The sequence below is a fragment of the Felis catus genome, chromosome B4 (genome assembly GCF_018350175.1).
Source record: "Felis catus isolate Fca126 chromosome B4, F.catus_Fca126_mat1.0, whole genome shotgun sequence".
Taxonomy (NCBI): Eukaryota; Metazoa; Chordata; class Mammalia; order Carnivora; family Felidae; genus Felis; species Felis catus.
The window spans coordinates 64,016,195-64,034,166 of NC_058374.1; the positions used below are offsets into that span (position 1 = coordinate 64,016,195).

A 17,972-nucleotide genomic window follows, 5' to 3' on the forward strand; every position below is an offset into this window, starting at 1 on the left:
CGGTTCTCTCTGGTAAACTTCCTGGCCTATGGTTTAGCTTGCATCTCACATGAAGCTCTCAGGCTCTTTGTAATTACTTTTATTTAAACTCCCCCCACCCTCTGTTTCAAATAAAGTCATTTTCTTGACAGCTTTGGAGTTCTGTGTTTTGCAGTCTGTCTTTCTTCCTGGGAAAAATCTTTAAGCCAAAATTTCAGAACTGGGAACAAGGATGATGATATGCTTTCATCTGAGTGAAACCCCTACTTTAGGAGCAGGGTGCTGGGAATTAGCTTCTGGTCTTCCTGGCTTGTCTCGTTTAGGATGGAACCTCCACCCACAAATGAGCTGCCCGATAAGTGGGGGCTAGATGGAGGTAGCAATCCCCCAATCACTGACCATACTCACCCATAATTTAGCCTGTGCACAAGTATCTGGGGTGGACTGTGATGATAAATGCTGGCATCCTGTCCTTTCCAGGAAAACACTGAGGCCTGTGAGTAGGAGCTGGGGGGAGAGGTAACCCCATCACCTTGGCCATACCCACCTGGAGTGGAGTTATAGTTCCAATGCCAGACTCTTGTTCTTACTGAGTTTTAAAAGATTATCTTGAATGAATGTTTCTTCATTTGCTGTATACCCTTAGGAAGCTGTCTGGAGACTTGAGGCAGTTGTTTTTATAATTTTCAACTTTTATGCTTATTTTACTGGGGGACATATTCTTGGAGCTTCTCATGCTGCCTTTTGTAAGTCTTCCAAATATCATCAATGTTCACATCCATTTAACAAATACCTGTATGCCATTAATAAGAAATATGGTGACTCCTTTTCTTTTAAATATGTACTTGGGTTCTTTTAAAATAAACTGTTCACTTTAAGTTTGCTTACTTTTCAGTAAAAGTTCTTTCTATCTCCATTAATTCTACAACAATTCTTGGAAAGAAATGGTGTGTGTGTGTGCGAGTTGTGTTTATAACAAGCAGCCCTGTGCCATAAAGTAATATCTCCTTCCAGGACAAATAGGTTGCTTACTGCTTACTATACATTGGCAGAGTCCCTAAATTCAGTGTTTCTTTTCTGTAATGCAACTCGTTGCTTGAGTAGACATTCATTTGGGCTGTGTTTCTCTCCTGGAATGCAACCCATTGTTTGTGTTGGCATCCATCTGAGCCCTTTGTGTTGCATCTGTGCGTCTTGGAGGTCAAGAGGAAGTGACATAAACATGCGAATGCTCATGTTGCTTGCTGTGCAATGAATAATAAAGTCCTTTGTGCCCTTGACCCAGGAGACTTTGTTCTTCTACCGGTATTCATGAAACAAGACCAGGCTAAAAATGTATTTGTTTATATATAAGACAGGTAAAATCAAATTCTACACTGACAGTCACTCCCCTTATATTTTCCTTTATGCAGATTTCAGCTATATTTTAAATGTTTACTTTTTTCCATGGTGCCATCTTTTTTGCTCCCCCATGTCTCTTCCTCAGTCTTTGTCATCTTGGCCTTTAGGGTCCTCTTCTCTGAGCTTAGCTGTGCAGCCTGTGCCACGTATTCCCCACAGTAAACGGTTTCCTCTTTCTGCTCCAGTTCCCTCCAGCAGCAACATAAGGGAGTTGGGACAGAAACAATTTAGTATTTTGAAAAATGCTGCTATGAGAATTACTAAATGGCTCACAAAAACTATCTAAAAGTCTGTTGGTCAAAGAAAGTTTATTAAATTTACTGCAGCAAGGGTTTAACAGGGTTTGGGTAATGTCTCAATAGGGGAAAGCTATGTAAGAGTACATTTGGGATTCTCCCTCCAAGATGGGGAATGGGTTAGGATGAGACAAAATTTGTAACATAATAGTATAAGACTGATGGACATGACACAGGTTCTCAAAGTAAGCCCTGATGAAACAATCTATCCTGATAAACATAATGTTTGCTCTAACAATCAAAATGTTTGCCCTAATAACCAAACATTTGTTTAGATAAACTGATTGCAAAAATTTCCTGGAGCAAAAAGTTATATTGACGTTAAGCGATCTCAGTTCTCAGTCCCAACAGTTGACATAGGTGGTCTAAGTTCTCAATACAAAATGAAAACTGGCCAGCTAGAACTTAACAAAATCTTTAAAAGTTATAGACAAAAGGGGGGGTGGTGGTGGTGGATAGATCTCTCATTCAATATGAATTGCTCTACATTTTATACTTAAACTTATTAATATAACCATCAGTTATATGGTGAAGTAATGTAACAAAGAAATGATTTTTGGCAAAATGGTCTACTGATTTAGAGAGAAAGAGAGCAAGTGGGGGAGGGGCAGAGAGAGGTGGGGACAGAGGATCTGAGGCTGGCTCTGTGCTGACAGCTGAGAGTCTGATGCATGGCATGAACTCACAAACTGTGAAATCATGACCTGAGGCGAAGTCAGACACTCAACCAACTGAGCCACCCAGGTGTCCCTAGATAGTTTTTCTTACCATGTTTTATTCTGTTTCCTCTTTGCTCACTAAGCACTACATTTTAAAGCTCCATCCATTTGAATATATATTCATCTACTCTTCACTTTCCTAACAGCTGCATAATACTTGAAGGCACCTCTCCCAGCAATGGACATCCCAATTCTCCACAATGGAATTCTGCAATGAACATCTTCATACATGTCTCCTAGTTTGGGCACTCCTTACCTCTTTCCAAGATTTTGCAACAGTTTCCTAATTGTCTCTTTATTCCCAACTTCTCCCTAATGCAAATCTCTCTCTACACCCAGTACAGTTCCAAAACCTTTTATAGACCCCTACTGCTACGAAATTAAACAGTCTAATATCATTTTGATCCCCAAAGTTCCACTTCTAATTATCAGCTTTATGTCTTACTGCTCTGCTATTCACATTGTATTCTCTAGCCAAATTGAAATGCTACTGTCTGGTCTTCTCACATATTTCTAACTCCTGCTTGTCATTCAAGCCTTTGCCCTTATTATTCCACTCCTTCTTAGACGTTTTTCCTCCCATTTGCAAACGTCAGATGCTACCAACCTTCAAATACAACCCTCTTTACAAAGCCTTCTCCTAGTCTTGTATATTCTTCTCATCAGAAATTTCAAAATTCTTTGTTAATCTCTCTTTTGTGCTATTATTCTACCAATATTATAGTTATTTATATACTTGCCTTATGCTTGCCCCATAAAACTGTACCTCTTTTATGCTAGATATTTGTCATAATCATCAGCATAGTGTTTCATATGCTAAATACATGCTTAACTGAATATTGAGCAACTCCTAAAAATAAGGAACTGTGGCTGTGAAGAGATAAAAGACTTGATTCTGGCCACAGAAGTTCAGAGGATCATTTATATGGATGCCTCAGGGAATCTTCAATATAAAGGCAGGAATTAAAAGACAGGAAGATAGCTAGGCTTTCATCTGTCTTCGTAACTTGCACTCTTAACTATTTCTCTGTCTTTACTGACAGAAAGAAAATCTTATTTGGATCAGGTATAAAGTTAAAGCCAAGAATGAAAGCAAATACTTTTCTCAGGACTCTACACAAGCCTGAGTTATACAAAGGAGAGTCAACAGATTTCTCTTTTACAAAAAGTGACTGTGAGGGGTGCTTGTGTGGCTTAGCTGGTTAAGCGTCCAACTTCAGCTGAAATCATGATCTCATGGTTCATGAGTTTGGGTCCTGTGTTGGACTCTGTGCTGACAGCTCAGAGCCTGGAGCCTGCTTTGGATTCTGTGTCTCCTTCTCTGTCTGCCCCTCCCCCTCTCGTGCTCTGTCTCTCTCAAAAATAAATAAACATGTAAAAAAACATTTAAAACAAGTGACTGTGGATTGAGGGACAGAAGTTTATGAGATGTAATGTAAATATCAATTCAAAAGCATTGATTTCAAAAGCATTCAGCAGATAAAGATAATTGTTCTCCTCAGCCTTAATTTTTACATGGCAATTTTTTTATGTAATATTAACAGACTGAAAACTCCCAGAGAGAAATAATTGCTATTGTAACTACAACTTCCAGCATATATTTCAGTGAAATAATTAATAACAATAAATAACACTTAGTAGTATTTACTACTTGCTAGGGTTAAAATAACATGCAGACCAGGCTTAAAAATTCAAGCAGACAAAACCAGTCAGGTCATATAAGTGAAATTTAATCCAGCTTATATCATGAATGTAAGAGAAACTTAACCTAGGTTATTTCTTGTACATGTCTCTGACAATCATAAATAAACCACCTTTCTAAAATGGTATAAAGAATCACTTTTAACCAATCCCCTTCTATATGTAAACTCTCATTTTTAAAAATTTTAATTCCAGTATACATAACATACAGTGTAATATTAGCTTCAAGTGTATAAAATAATGATTCAATAATTCTATGCATTGCTCAGTGCTCATCATGTTAAGTGCACTCTTTAATCTCCATTACCTATTTCACCCATCTCTACACCCACCTCCCCTCTGGTAATCATCAGTTCTCTATAGTTAAGAGTCTGATTCTTGGTTTGTCTCTCCTTCTCTCTCTCTCTCTTATTTTGCTTGTTTTGTTTATTAAATTACACATGAGTGAAATGATATGGTATTTGTCTTTCTCTGACTTCTTTCACTTAGTATTACATTTTCTAGCTTCACTCATGTTGTTGCAAATGGCAAGATTTCATTCATTTTTATGGCTGAATAATATTCCAGTGTGTGTGTGTGTGTGTGTGTGTGTATCACATCTTCTTTGTCTATTCACCTCTCAATAGACACTTGGGTTGCTTCTATAATTTGGCTATTGTAAATAGTACTGCAATAAACATAGGGGTGTATATATCTTTTTGAATTAGCGTTTTCATATTCTTCGGGGAAATACCCAGTAGTGAAATTATTGGATCATCCAGCAATCCTATTTTTAATTTTTTGAAAAACCTCCATACTGTGTAAACTCCCCTTGTAATAACCAATCATTGTAAAGATTAAACAACTTCCTCATTCTCACTTTATGAGCCATCCTATGACCACATCTCGAGATTCTAACCATTTTTGGTTTTAAGTCTCCCTGTTCACTAACAGTTTGTTTCTCACTCAGTAAAACATTCATATCAACTAAAAATCTCTGAATTTTCTTTTGAAAGTTTTTGGTGTCAAAAGTGGGATCCAAAGATGACTCCTGATGAGCTCCAAGGCCAGTGAGTAATTAGGTGCCAGCATCCATGGAGCCCAATGCACACTGCTTTCTTAACAACCATGGGATCCCAGGGCAAATCTTCCTCAGATCTAAACTCCACTCCCTTTGTGTTGACTCTTCTGATTTTACCGAGCAACACTTGTTGAAGCTTTTCAGTAAGTGATGATATTCTGTTCAAAAGAGGGGGGAATGTGTGATTCCCTCTACTTTGGAATAACTGTTGAAAAACAGGAGCCCTGATAATTAAGTTTTCTTAGGGAATCTAAGGCAAAGATGGGTTCCATCTGGTCCAAAGCTCAGATCAGGATCATGACACCTTTTTAGAAAAATGGGTAAACTTTACGAAGAATAATTGGAACTGCAGTGACCATTTTGGGAAAATCTTTAATTTAGATAAAATAGCCCACGTTAGGGGCATCTTTAAAAAAAGAGGATCCCAAATTTCTTAAAGGCAATAAATGCATTCCTTGGTTGGTATGTCAAAGCTTCTAAAAGACAAAATGATTCCAAAAATAGCTTCTCTAGAAAATTCTTACAGCAAATGAAATATGTGTGGTAAAAGCTTAAGTCATTGCAGCACATAACCTTATCCCATCAGCCAGAAACACAATTTGGGTCCAACTATTCTTTTGAGTTTTGTATTGTTGTACCTGACGTACAGCTAAAATTTTTAAATGAAAGCTACAAGATCTGTTTACAACTGTTTGTATACTAATGTATATGTATGTATATATGTATGTATGTTATGTATATGTGATTTCAAAAAGAGCTCTATTTAATTAGCTTAAAGAAAAATAAGTACTTATATAAGTTTAAGGATTCTTAAAACTCTCAGAAATATAAACTAACCGAAATGCTTTTCAAGTTCATATGATCTGGAGAATCTTGAATTATAAAAGCTTCAGAAATAGTTTAGGGGTGCCTGGGTGGCTCTGTTGGTTAGGCGTCTGACTCTCGGTTTCAGCTCAGGTTATGATCTCACAGTTTGTAGGATCAAGCCCCACATTGGGTCTGCACTGATAGCGTAGAGCCTCCTTGGAATTCTCTCCTCCCTACTCTCTCTGCCCCTCCCCCCTCTCTTTCTCTCAAAATAAAGTTAAAAAAAAAAGAAATAATTTAAATGTGTTGGTTTAATAAAAATAGGCATGTCTTCACAGTAGTCAACATTAAACACAATGCAAATATACAATCTTTTCTACCTGAGTTTACTAGTCAGATACACTGGTGCTATCTCTGTTATAAAGTTTGTAAGCAAGGAGTGCCTGGGTGGCTCAGTTGGTTAAGGGTTTGACTCTTGATTTCGGCTCAGGTCAAGATTGCATGGTTTGTGGGTTCAAGCCTCACGTTGGGCTCTGGGCTGAGAGTGAGGAGCCTGCTTGGGATTGTCTCTCTTTCCCTCTCTCTCTGTCCCTTCCCTGCTCTCTCTCTCTCTCTCTCTCAAAATAAATAAACAAACTTTAAAATAGTTTTAAATTTGTAAGCAAGAAAAACTTAAGATGCTAGTTAAGTGTTTAATGTTTAATACAAATATGATTATTAAAAACAAATTAAGTAGATTACATTAGATGATGGGTATTTGTTAAATACGTAGATCATTCAATAACAAGCTAATATACTGAAATATTAATTGCTAAACATATGTTTAAGTTTATTTACTTTTGGCTGCTTAATTTTTACGAGACAAAAGATATTTGGATCTATTTTAATGTGGCCTTTTGCTGCATTAAAAAAATGTACTATGAAGAAGCACATGTCTCTAAAAAGTATATTTTTTTATAATTAAATATTTATAAATTTGCTAATCTACTACAGGATGCTGATATATGCCAGGCAGTTCACAACTTCCTGTCCTAGTTTTCACCGGAAAATAAAGATTAATAATGGTTAAAACTTATAATCCATATATAAAAATAAGCCTCCTAAAAACAAGAGTGAAAGAAAACAACTTTGTATACAAAGTATGAGAGGAGAATGGGATGTGTTTTTTGTAAGAGTAAGCAAAGAATATAGGAGGTGTTTTTATTAGGAAAAAAGTAATTTTGTCTTAAAGTAAAATGAGAAAGAAAAAAGGAATAAAACAAAAATCTAAAAGAATACAGAAAGTTGCAAAAAGCTTGTGAAGAAATTTCTTGTTGCATGGTCAAAGTTAGCTAAAATTCAATGGATTTATTTACAAAGATTTCCAAAACTGAGCTGAATAATATACTGACACAAAACCACAGTTTAATTTTCTCTGTTAAAAGAACAAATTTTCTTAGGTTGTTAGTTTGCTCCTAATAAGGGATTATGAAAGGTTTTTCTTTACCTTTGTGTATTTTATCTAGGAAACAAAGATTCTGTGTCTTATTAATTTCCTGTGTTTCATTTTGTCTTTATCAGGTTTTTGATTGCTTAGGAAAACAGTCTTTTCAATATTAAAAGAGCTAAGGTACTTTTTTAAAACTATGTACTTTCTATATTTGCTTTTGAAATCTTTTTGTCACTTTGGTTGAATAGATAACTAAGTATTATTTCACAATGACTTGTGATCCTATTTAATCAAGTGTTTTAAACCTTTTGGCATTTTTTACAAACTTCGCAAAATCAAATTCTAAATTAAGTCTTTTTGACTTTGAGCTAACTTTCAGGGTTCCTAAAGATCTTGAAGTTTTTTTTTCTCTTCTTATAAAAAGGGAGACATTAAACTATAGGCTTTTTAAATGTGAAATTGCATGGAAAACATTATCAAGTAAAGCGGATGCTTAACCTTCTTAGGTTGTATTTGTATGGATACATGTTATTAATATAAGTGTTCCAGAAATTGCATGAAATTCCTAGGAATCTGATATGCCCTGATATAATGTTATCAGTCATAGTTCTAATCATTTTTAAATGTTGTATACCACAAAAATAGCCAAACTTAGCAGTCAATCGTATCATTTTTTTTTGTAGTGAGCTGTAACAAAGGCTATTTTTATCTTTTGTCATTTACAAACAGCTATTATTATACACTGAATCATCTATGAAAGCATTTATAACCAACTGCAGGCCAAAATGCTTTGTCTTCAAGGAAATTCATGGAAAAGACCCTGACAAATACTCTAGAATACAAGTTTCTGATAATTTTAAGATCATACCACTTAACTGGGTAAGAATTTCTAGCATGCTAATGGAGAAACTGATTGATTCATAAAACTGCTAACCCAAGAGCAAGAAAAAAATAATTGATTACATGGGACTAAACCAACTAATAGAGATGATTATCATTTTTATGACATTGTTTGAAGCATTGCTGGTTCTTTAATGTTTTGCTTTCCAAATTTAAAGAACCCCTTTTCTGTTTTCTTTTAAACTACTATATAACTGGGGAGCCTGGGTGGCTCAGGTGGTTGAGCATCTGATTCCTGATTTTGGCTCAGGTCATGATCCCAGGGTCTTGGGAGGGAGCCCTGTGTCAGGCTCTTTGCTGAGCATGGAACCTGACTAAGATTCTCTCTCTCTCTTTTCCTCTACCTCTCTCTAAAATAAAATAAAATAAATAAAATAAAATAAAGTAAAATAAAATAAAGTAAAAACTATATAACATAACAATGTGGTAAACTTTTGAGAACAAAAATTAAACATTTATCTTGTTCTCTCTACCTGATCCCTTCAGAGCTAAGACAAAAGAACTCTTACTGAGTATTGAGTATTCTTATTTTCATGGCAGTGTAGGTATTAGCACAAATTCAATCAGAATTTGCTCTCTTTGTAACAGAACACAATTGGACAACCCATTAGCTTGACTTCTTGGCCTAAAGGGGTGTTTAAAGATCTAATCTGAGATTTCTTATTACCAGACAGTTTTTAAGAAACTAACATTGGATTTTTGGAGCAAACAAAGACCCTTGGATTACCAAAGCTTGGATTTGAATATCATTTTTGAAAATGTGCATAAAGCAACTATTCTGCTGCGCTTATATAAATAATGAGCTGAATTTAATGGGACCAGATTCATTTTACAAATAAATTGGTCTTATTATGATTATCTTTGGTAAAAACAAAGTGGTTATAGAGAGAAAAATTATGTTTCAATAGAAAACTATAGTGTACCTGTTATTATATTCTAGTCCTGTTCATTATCTTTGAGGCTTTGTTATCTTTCTGTAAACTGGACTGGATCCTGAATTCTTCTAGTTTCTTCCAACATCTGGCTACAACTTTCCAACCTAACTTTTCCAATTTTCTCTTACCCTTCTGACTTGGAATAAAAACTAAAACTACCCTTTTCCTCAAGTCCTACAACCTAAAGTCAGACAAATTGATATAAACTTCAGAGAAATCATCACAACAGATCATGTACAGACAACCTTCGTGCCTACTTCTATTTCAGGCCACTCATGAGAGTTCACCAAAATACTCAATGATGTCATCAAAATCATTCAAACTGTAAACCAGGAAAATCCAACAGATAGAAATTGCCTCCTCACTCCATTATCTAAAGATGTTTTGAAAAAAATGAAAATAAAACAAAATAAAATAAAGATGTTTTGAGCTCAAATCTAGAAATTTTCTTGACTGGTTGCTCTCCAGATTCAGAAACTGAGTTTGTAATTTGCTCCAAGTGTTAATTTGTATCTTTCTTTAGTTTCAGTAGAAATGCCTAATTGCTCATACCATACAGAGGCGTAACTTAGATGGAAGCGCACCTATAACACTCCTGAAATAAGACATCCTCATGTTTATCTTCGGTGATCATAACATGATTCAATAGGGCAAGGCACTAATGCAATATTAAGAAATGTACTTTCCACCAGATTTAAAAATGTGATCCATTCCAAAAGAAAATATTCCTAGAGACTTAGTTTATTGGAAAGGATACTCACAAAAGACTACAGTTAAACCTCTTCAGGAGAGATCTTATCTTCTGCAAAATCCCTACCATTACAGCAAGAATCTGTAAACTCTTGCACAGCCTTAGACACCCTAACCACTTAACAAGGAGATGCATATGCTGTAACTGGTTAAAAAAAAAAAAAAAGGTTCCATGGATTTAAAAAAAAAAAAATTTAAAGTAGGCTTCGTGCCTACTGTGGAGCCCAACACAGGACTCCAACTCACAACCCCAAGATCAAGACCTGACTTGAGATCAAGAGTCGGACACTTAACTGATTGAGCTATCCAGGTGCCCCGTTTCCACGTTAATAAATTAGGAATTATTACCCCTAATTTAAAAGATCTTAAAGATCCGATGTCAATCTTTCATCAGATAGGTGATGCTTCTTCCACTGATTTACTTAGTTGGTTAAACCTTGGCTCCTGGGAATCTCTCCCAGAATTTTTGAATTTCCATCTCATAGTCATCATATTAACATCCCTAGCTGTAGCAGCGCTGACAACACTAACTCCATCTCTGGCCCTCCATCTTGTTTCTGCTCTTGCAATGACCTCCCTCGGAGCTGTATGTTCCAAGCCCCTTGGAGGTTAAAGTATGCCCTGACTGGAATGCAGAAAGGCTTGCTCTGATCGTCTCTCAAGTGGTGCACAGAAGGTACCACTTTAGATAACTAGTAGAGATGACTGATGCACAAAAGGCACCACTTTAGATAACCAGGAGAGATGACCGCGAATAGATGGCGCCACTTTAGATAACTACACTTTGCACCATAATGCCCTTTGCTCTATAAAAGCTGTAAGTTAAGGTTTGGACTGGGTGGAGAATAGCTGCATAGCACCTGGATTGTAATGGGACCGAGGTCCACACAGAGAGTCAAGACACTCAGGCTTTTCTTTCCAGGAAGCAACTTTATTCATTGTGCCGGCATGGGCTCAATGGGTTTGTACCTGAGAAACTGAGCACCCAGCACAGCGGGGGGTAGCCTTTTATGGAATTTCTACTTCTTTGTCTCCCATAAATGGTGACATATAGACATACAGTCTGATTGGGCGGTCTGTGTTACAAAGTCGTGAGGAATGTCACGTACACACACATAGCCAGGTTGCCTTCCCTTCAGGTTTTCACCACATTCCTTAGGGAGGGGCTCTACCACAGGATCATCTATCCACTGGCTCCCCTTTGTCAGTAGGTCACCCTGAATAAAAGTCTGTGTAAACAGTAATGGAGAGGCTGGCTTCATTTTTCTGCTTCCAAGTGCCTACTCAGTCTGGAGGATACTTTACTGTCCCTCCCCCACCTTTTAACACTAGTGCACTGTATCCTCTCAAGAGTTTTAAATGCCTTTCGGCAGCCACTCACACACCAAATGATAGCCATCAGGATTACACAACTCAAAGAACTCAGTGGTCCCACTGCCCATGTCTTCAATGACTATGCAACTGTTGGTAATGGCAACTACATGACCATACAGCCCAACGACTACATCAATGGGTATACAGTATATTGGGTATACATCAATGGGTATACAGTAACAGTATATCGGCTCACATTTTCAGCTTTCTGAGGGAATGACCCCAAGGGGGTAATTTTTAAAATAAAATAAAATAAAATAAATAAAAATTAAAAAATAAATAAAATAAAATAAAATAAAATAAAATAAAATAAAATAAAATAGAGACCATGCTTGAAAATCCCCTAAGCAGACCAAACCAGTTAGGTCACATAAGTGAAGCTAAATCTGGTTTATTTCACAAACAAAGTGAAATTTAGCAGGTTATTTCTTGTAAATCCCTCTGATAATCATAAACAAAGTTTATTTAAAAAAAATTTTTTTTTGACATTTATTTTTGAGAAACAGAGTGAGACAAAGTGTGAGCAGGGGAGGGGCAGAGAGAAGGAGACCCAGAATCTGAAGCAGGCTCCAGGCTCTGAGCAAGCGGTCAGCACAGATCAAGATGCAGGGCTGGAACCCACCAACTGTGAGATCACGACCTGAGCCGAAGTCGGGAGGCTCAACCGATTGAGCCACGCAGGCGCCCCAATCATAAACAAAGTTTAAATCATCTTCCTAAAATAGTGTAAGACGACCACTTTTAACCAATCCCTTGAGGTTTTTTAAATTGTAGTAACCAACCATTGTAATAACCAATCACTGCAAAGGATAAACAATATAGTCATTCTCAGTGTATAAGTCATTCTGCAACGACATGCCTCTGAGATTCTTGTTTCTCACTCACTAAAATATTTTTATCAAGTAAAGTTCTTTGAAATTTCTTTTGACACTAGGCATCCTTCAAAGGACTTTACATCCGTTAAATTTATTCCTTACTACAATTCTATGAGATACGTACTGTTGTTACACTAATTCGATAAATCAAGAACTCAGGCACAGAGGTTAAGTTACTCTCCGTGGTCACGCAGCTGGTGAACGGCAGACTGGGAGCTGAACCCAGCAATCGCGGTCAGGCAATCACGGAGCCGTGCTGCCTCAAAGAATCAATATCTATCCCAGTTACAGGACCTGGGGGAACTCTGCTGAAGGCTTTTGAGAGCCACATGTAGTGTTTTTGTTGTTATTGTTCTACCAAGGCTTTCAGCTCTCCTCAGAAACAGGTCACTGCCAGCAACTACCAGAGCATCGAGGGTCAAGGCTGACAGAGTTCGGACCACCACCCATCTGGCGGCGCCCGGGGCGGAGGACAGAGGGGCAAGCCTCCCCAGCAGCACACTTGGCACAACTGTCATCTACGAGGAGACGACAAGTCAGGAACCCAGCAACAGAAACACCAGCGAGCCCTCTTCAGAGGTCCAGAGGTGGAAAGCGGGCGGGGAGGGAGAGCGAGCACAGGGCGGGGCGAAGGGGAGGCGGGGACCGGGTGAACTCACAGATCCAGGAGCTGACTGACCCGCCGCGAGCTAGGCATCGCGGCCGACCAGGGAAGCCTCTTCCGTGGTCCCGGGGCCGCCCAAACGCAGCCAGAGACCGTCCGTCAACTCCTGCCACCCGCGCGACGCGTAGGCCCTCGTGACGTCACACGGCTTCTTCCGGTGACCAGGACGCAGCCACCCTCGGGACTACAGAGGGAAAGAAGAGAAGTGGCTGGAGGTGATAAAATGTAGAGTAGCCCTAAACTCGGTGAGGCACGACGGGAGTTGTAGTTCTTCCACCTCGCGGCTCCGTTTCCGGGTGGTTTCCCAGTAGTTTTAGCCGTGCGTGCAGCCTGGCCTAGTACGCCTCCGGCGGCGCTTTGCTTGGAGGTTGCTGCTGTTACTGTAGGGATGTGTTTGATGCTGGTCCATGCATTTGGCGACACACCCTGGAGACTCTTGGATACGGACACCATTAACGTCAAACGGAGAGTTTTAGAGCAACCAAGAGTGACCACTGTTTACCGAGCACGTTCTCTGAAGCACGCACTGCGCTACGTGCTCTCAATAATTAGCCACATTCATTTAATCCTATGAAGTCGGAATTATTTAGTCTTATTTTACAGATGACACTACAGGCCAACAAAAAAGCTCAGTAAGAATTCCATTATGGTGGTTGGGGGGGGGGGCGCTTGTGTTCAAATCAGAAGGAATTCCAGAGGGACACCCTTCATTTATCACGCACTGAAGGAGAGTAGAGATCGTGTTGGTGCTGAGGATTCAGTGGTGAACATATGCACCAGACAAGTAGAAGCACAATCAGAATAACTGTTAAACGCTGATACGAAGTTGGTTCTATGTGAGCACCCATGGAAGAGTAGGGAGAACAGGCAGGTAGGAGGGAAAATGGTGGTCTCTTAGGGACTGCAGACAGTTCAGGGTGGCAGCTACGAAGGGGAGTGGTGAAAAATGAGTAGAGCAGGGGTTGGCAAATTTTAAGGGCCAGACAGTAAAGATTTTACGGTTTTGTGGGCCATACTGCCTTGGTCACAGCTACTCAACTTGTAGCTGAAAAGAAGCCATAGACAGTATGAATGGGTACAGTTGTGTTCCAGTAAAGTTTTTTTTATGGATGCTGAAGTTTGAATTTCATGTAGTTTTCACTGTCATGAAATATTATTAATATTTTGAATTTTCATATATATACATACATGTATGTATATATAAAAGTTTTGTTTATTTTGAGACAGAGATAGCATGAGTTGGGGAGAGGCAGAGAGAGAGGGGGAGAGAGAGATAATACCAAACCGGCTCCTCGCTGCCAGGGCGGAGCCGGTCACAGGGCTTGGAACTCAAGAAACTGAGATCATTACCTGAGCCAGAACTGAGGGTCAGACGCTTAACCAACTGAGCCACTCAGCCGCCACATCATATTTTGATTTTTCCAACCGTTAAAAAATGTAAAGGCTTTACATTGGAAACAAAAACGGGCAGTGGGCTGGATTTGGCTGGCTGGTAGTATGTCCTCTCCTGATCCGAAAGCTAAACTGGGGCCTGATGATCTGTGTATTAAACAATTTAGGCTTTGGGTGGAGTCATAGATAAGTTTTAAGCAAGGACAGGGCATGCATAGGTAAAATGAGTTTTAGAAAGAACTCTAGCTGTTAAGCATTAAAAACTGTACAGGTCACAGGTGGAGACCAGATAGGAGTCTTTTGATGACAGCTTAAGTTAAAGTAGTAACAGTGGAATGGATGGACAGATTTGAGAGGTAATAGAAGTAGAACTGATAGGATACAGAGATTGGTGGGGATGAGGGAAAGTGAAGACTCAAGGCTAATTTCTAGGCTTTGGGATTGGAGAATTACGTGGTGTATGGTGGTGCTATTTATTGAGCTGAGAGGATTACAGGAGCTTTTTGAAGAGAGGAGGGTATTTAAATGTTGGACATGTGGATTTTGAAGTATCTATGGAAAATGTAGGCATGGAGCTTTAGATCTGCAAATTGTGCTGGTTTGCTTATAAAGACAAGATTGAGGGGTGCCTGGGTGGCTCAGTTGGTTAAGCCTCTGACTTCGGCTCAGATCATGATCTCATGGTTCCGTGGATTCGGGCCCTGTGTTGGGCTCAGTGCTGACAGCTCAGCCTGGAGCCTGCTTCGGACTCTGTGTCTCCCTCTCTCTCTCTGCCCCTCCCCCACTCACGCTCTGTCTCTGTCAAAAATAAATAAACGTTGAAAAAAATTAAAAACATAATAAAGATGAGATTGAATAGCAATGACAATACATCCATTTACTTATTAATACAGTAATTTTTTGGAAGAATTCTCTGCTGTTCTGGGAGCCAATTACACCTTGGAAGACCATAAGAGAGCTTGACAGAGCAGATAAGGTAGGACTTCATGGTCTTTTCTGTCTGTTGAGTGCTGCACATCTGTCCATCTAGGTCTTCCCACTGATTACTTGATTCTTCAAGCCCAGGAAAATATAGGCCACGTCCCATCATTATGAGATGTTCAGCCCTGGGTGCCTGAATTGTTCTCAGTGGTCAAAGGAAGTCATCACAGCTGTTTTTTTGTTTTTTTCTTTTAAGAAAATAATTATATAATGAGATAGGATGACAAAGTTCTAGTTGTTTCTAGCCAGTTATTTTAAAGGTCAAAGATGTGTAAGCCCTCATGATATGAAAATTATTAGAACTATTTTGATTATGATTTCCTGCAGCTTTTAGGACCTGTGGTGTCTACAAACCAGCCTCTCTGGTATTTAGCATACTGTATCAAGAATTATTTTGAGTCTCCACTGAATAAGATAGATCTCATATACATTGTGATTGCCTTGACAGTTTTATTTCATCCCTTCCTCTTTTCTTTTCTTCTTCTTCTTCTTCTTCTTCTTCTTCTTCTTCTTCTTCTTCTTCTTCTTCATGGCAGCCATGTGGTTTGGAGAACTGACCCCATCTTCAGAGGTGGGTCTAGATTAGGCTAATCAGTGATTGCTGCAGTAATTGATTCAGGGATAAGCAGACCTTAATCAAGAAATCACCATATTCCCTCAGCCACAGAGTTGGGTTCAAAAATAGGCCCAGGGGCATGTGACCTATTTGGAACCAATAAGAAGCAGGAAAAGTTTTGCTGCAGATTTTTGAGAAAGAAGTTTTCTCAAATTTATGATAATGCTTCATGAATCAACATTCTCAGCATTGTCACGTTGAATGAAGTTATATAGAGGAAGACAGATTAAGAGAATCAAGGGAGAGCAGCTAGGGTCCTGATTGAACCATGCCTGAACACCACCCTTCCTCTCTATTATGAAATGACAAAAATAAAACAATTTAGCATCGAGCTTGATGTTCTTTACTCGAGGGAAAAACATCCATAGATTGAGGGAATCAGTGCCCCACAAGCAGTGGAGCACTCTTCCCATGGGATGTTTGGGCAGGAATGAGTTTATAGTGTTTGAAGCAGCAACAAGGAAACAGGGAATGATTGGCTAGGGGGTCAGGGATTTCCTTATAAGGCTAGTATGTTAATCAGGGAATAAAGAAAGAATATTTGGCTTAAGCTGATTGGCTGGAGTTGCATATCTGAGAACAAATAAATCATTGCAGATTCTTAGCAGTTGGGGATTGGCTGACTGGATATACCAAACTCTGGTGAAGCAGAGCATTTACAGAAACATGAAAGTTAGAATCCAAGTTTTGTTTTGCTGATGTGGCAACCTGGGCAGGGGTGGCTTTATTTTGTGCTGTCACACAATTCAGTTAATTCCCTTTGTTGTTGATAAAATTAGTGGAGCTGAATTTTCTGTTTCTTGCTGCCAAAACATCCTAACAATTATGTATCCATAACAGGAGTCACCAGCATATAAATGGAAATTGAAGGTATGGGAATTGATGAGCTCACCCATCAGATGTATATAGAGTGAGAACAACAAGTCCTTGGAGAGGCAGCTGAGAACAGCAATTGACTGGCAATTGATACTGAGAAGGAACAGCCAAAAAGGTAGGGGAAAAAAACAGTGGGGTGCTACAGAAGATAAACATGAGCAAAATTGTCACATGCTGAAGAGATGTCAAGTGGAATAACACTTGAAGGTAGTTTAGCCACAGGAAGGTCATTGAGGGTCCTTGAGGTGATGGTAAAGGATGTAGTCTGATGTAATGGGAGGAATGAAGGGGAAGAGAAGAAATAAACACACAAGTAGCCCAGCTCTCACTTACAATACATACTTGTTCAAATGAATTGTTGCTTCTATTAAGACTCATGCTGAGAAGAAAAGGAGATTGTATAAAGGTAGAGCTCTTTGAATTTTTTTTTTAATATTTATTTTTGAGACAGAGAGAGACAGAGTGTGAGTGGGGGAAGGGCGGAGAGAGAGGGAGACACAGAATCTGAAACAGGCTCCAGGCTCTGAGCTGTCAGCACAGAGCCTGATGCAGGGCTCGAACCCACGAACCATGAGATCATGACCTGAGCCGAAGTTGGACGCTTAACCAACTGAGCCACCCAGGTGCCCCATAGACCTCTTTTTCAAAGAAGGTAAAATGGGATATTTCAGGATGATTTATGGACCTTCTAGGTGTCAAACATGGTAAATACTTACATGATCTTATGTAGTCAATCATCAACCAAGTTTGAGATATCATGCTATCTTATAGATGAAGGTGAGCCTTACCTAAATAAATAGCCGTGTCAGACTCCAAAGAACCATGCTCTTCCTACTTTATTTGGGTGCTCAGGAGAGGTTTATTTTATTTTTGAGAGACAGAGAGAGAAAGCTGGGGAGGGGCAGAGAGAGAGGGAGCCAGAGGATCTAAAGCAGGCTCTTCATTGAGAGTGGAGAGCCCAATGCGGGGCTCAAACGTATAAACCATGAGATCATGACCTGAGCCTGAGTCGGACGCTTAACCAACTGAACCACCCAGGAACCCCAGGAGAGAGGTTTATGATGCATCCAATACCCTCAATATAACTTGCAAAACTCCTTTTCAAAAGGTTATTAGGAATTTCAAGATGGTGATAGCAGAGCATTAAACCAAGGCTGGGCCTTATACGACTGCATCATTAGTTTGCCCATGAAGCTGGCCTTGGTATATCCAGTACT

General features: G+C 39.1%; 1 protein-coding gene across 4 annotated transcripts in view; it reads right to left on the reverse strand.

The window, feature by feature from the left end:
* Window positions 1-13,072, reverse strand: part of AMN1 (antagonist of mitotic exit network 1 homolog) — a 58,034-nt gene extending 44,962 nt beyond the window's left edge. For 2 of the 4 annotated variants that reach the window (XM_003988553.6, XM_045061630.1), the window contains exon 1: window positions 12,886-13,072. In XM_003988553.6, coding sequence (XP_003988602.1) covers window positions 12,886-12,923 — 38 coding nt within the window. In that variant the 5' untranslated portion in view covers window positions 12,924-13,072. Of the gene's footprint in view, window positions 1-526; window positions 1,370-1,417; window positions 1,570-12,885 lie in introns of those variants that run through there. The other 2 variants (XM_045061631.1, XM_045061632.1) reach the window with 2 other exon arrangements.
* Between the last annotated feature and the right edge of the window lie 4,900 nt (window positions 13,073-17,972).